The 1,927-nt window shown below is 34.5% G+C and overlaps 1 protein-coding gene across 1 annotated transcript in view; it reads right to left on the reverse strand.

The window, feature by feature from the left end:
* The window catches only part of LOC109914299 (ADP-ribosylation factor-like 2 binding protein), a 17,985-nt gene continuing 16,058 nt past the window's right edge, over positions 1-1,927 (reverse strand). The window contains exon 8 of the mRNA XM_020513885.2: positions 1-1,428. Within this exon, the coding sequence (XP_020369474.1) occupies positions 1,324-1,428 (105 nt within the window). The 3' untranslated portion in view covers positions 1-1,323. The remainder of the gene's footprint in view (positions 1,429-1,927) is intronic.

A 1,927-nucleotide genomic window follows, 5' to 3' on the forward strand; every position in this document is an offset into this window, starting at 1 on the left:
TGCATTTCAGCAATCTTTTATTTAAAATACATAGGAATAAAAAATATGTACAAATGAAAAATAAAGTAAGCATGACTTCATAACCCACAGTGAAACAAGAGCTAAATTGACAAATTTACTTTTGTACACATTAGGAAAGCCATAACACTCTGCATTCTTTCAACAAGATCCTTGTTCTTACACTTCACTGTTCAATGTAGCAGTGCCATAGATGTTGACTATTTAGTCGAGTTTATGGATGTAAATTCAACGTCTCTAGTTTTGGCCAACCAGCTAGTGAAATGAATAGGGTTTAAGTAATAAAAAAAAAACCTAGATTATTTAAACGTATATTACAAAATAGTTTTACAACCGGGTCAAATAATTTACAGGATCCTCTACTTAAGATAGTGTTGGTGGCAGGTACAACATTATCACAGACATTACCTAACTGCATTACACCAATGCATTACCCTGTGGAATTCTCACTTTTGTTCAAGAAATATGATCGTTCTATGATAACAGCAACAAACCAAAACACAAATTGAAGTCATAAACAGAGAAGATATAAAATCCTGATTCAATCTCACCTATATTTACAAGTCCCCATGTATTAATAGAGGCCAAAGTAGCATCTCTGACCCAAATACCAGCATATGGGAATGGCCTAACTCAAGAACATGTTTTAATGTTTGAAGAGTTAAAGTACTTAAGTTACCAATGTCAGTTCTGCATGTACTGAAATTAATGGAAAAAGACAAAGACAGTCATGGATGTAGGTTTTTGTATTTTTAAATAAAAGCATTCCATTTTCCACATTGAGAATTACTTTAAGTTGAAGGTGTCTGAACTGTACCAATGGTGGCCAAAAACAAAAGCTATTAGTGTTTCTGATTTTGGAAACTATATACAAGCCTGCAGGGCAAAATGACATGTGGACTGTGCCTCTAATTACAATCTGCCAGGAGTTCTGGAGAAACACATATGGCAGATGGGTCTCAAGGCATATAGTGGTCCCCTAAGCTCTATCTTCAGGTATTGCTGGAATCTTTGTAAGGCGAATGCTCATTATAGCTTGCATACCTGAAAATAGCATTAGGAGGACCCTGTCCTACATTTAAAAATGCTGTTAAAGATGACAAAATTCTTGCTTTGAATTCTTGCTAAGTAGTATCTGAAAAACAAAAATACTAGACCCGATGCCTTTTATGGTGGTTTTAAAGTATACTTGTATAACCCTCCTTACAAAATACTGTAACATGTCAAAATGTCTGTATCATTGTGCTTGGTATATGCAAGTACACAGGAGCAAATGCAGAACTCCAGGAACATACAATAAAACTGTTAGAAAGGTTGAATGTTATGTGAAGACTGAGGCAATGGAGATGATTTTGATAATGAAGTCACTACAAGATCGCCACTAAAGTCAAGGCCACGTCCTTCCTTTTCCTGAAAAGTAAATATAGTTTACATTAAGAATAATCTATTTTTAAGTCATTAGTCAAAAAGTTAAAATCATTGTGTGCATTCAAATTGGTCACAAATTAAAATGGAAATAAATTTAAACATCAGATTTACATTCGACAATGACTTCTTGCTATGAGGAATCCCAATAGAAAAATGTTCAACAAAATAAGAAATTAATCAGTCCAATTCCCCTTCCTCTTTAAAAATATAGATACATTTCTTTCCCCTCTCGGCTAATCATCGCGTGGAGAAAAAGTTTTCCTATTAGGTACGATCAATCATCTGTTCTATTTTCCATAACTACATTATTGAGAAGCACTTTACATTATCAGTATTTAAGATAATGTTAATCTTAATTGAAAAACCACCATGGCCAGGAAGATCTCGTCAATATAGTCAATAACTAGTCAATATAGTGTGCAGCTGGAGGAACACAGCAGGTCAGGCAGCATCAGAGGAGCAGGAAAGTCAATGTTTCGGG

Source organism: Rhincodon typus, chromosome 15 (assembly GCF_021869965.1).
Source record: "Rhincodon typus isolate 14 chromosome 15, sRhiTyp1.1, whole genome shotgun sequence".
NCBI lineage: Eukaryota > Metazoa > Chordata > Chondrichthyes > Orectolobiformes > Rhincodontidae > Rhincodon > Rhincodon typus.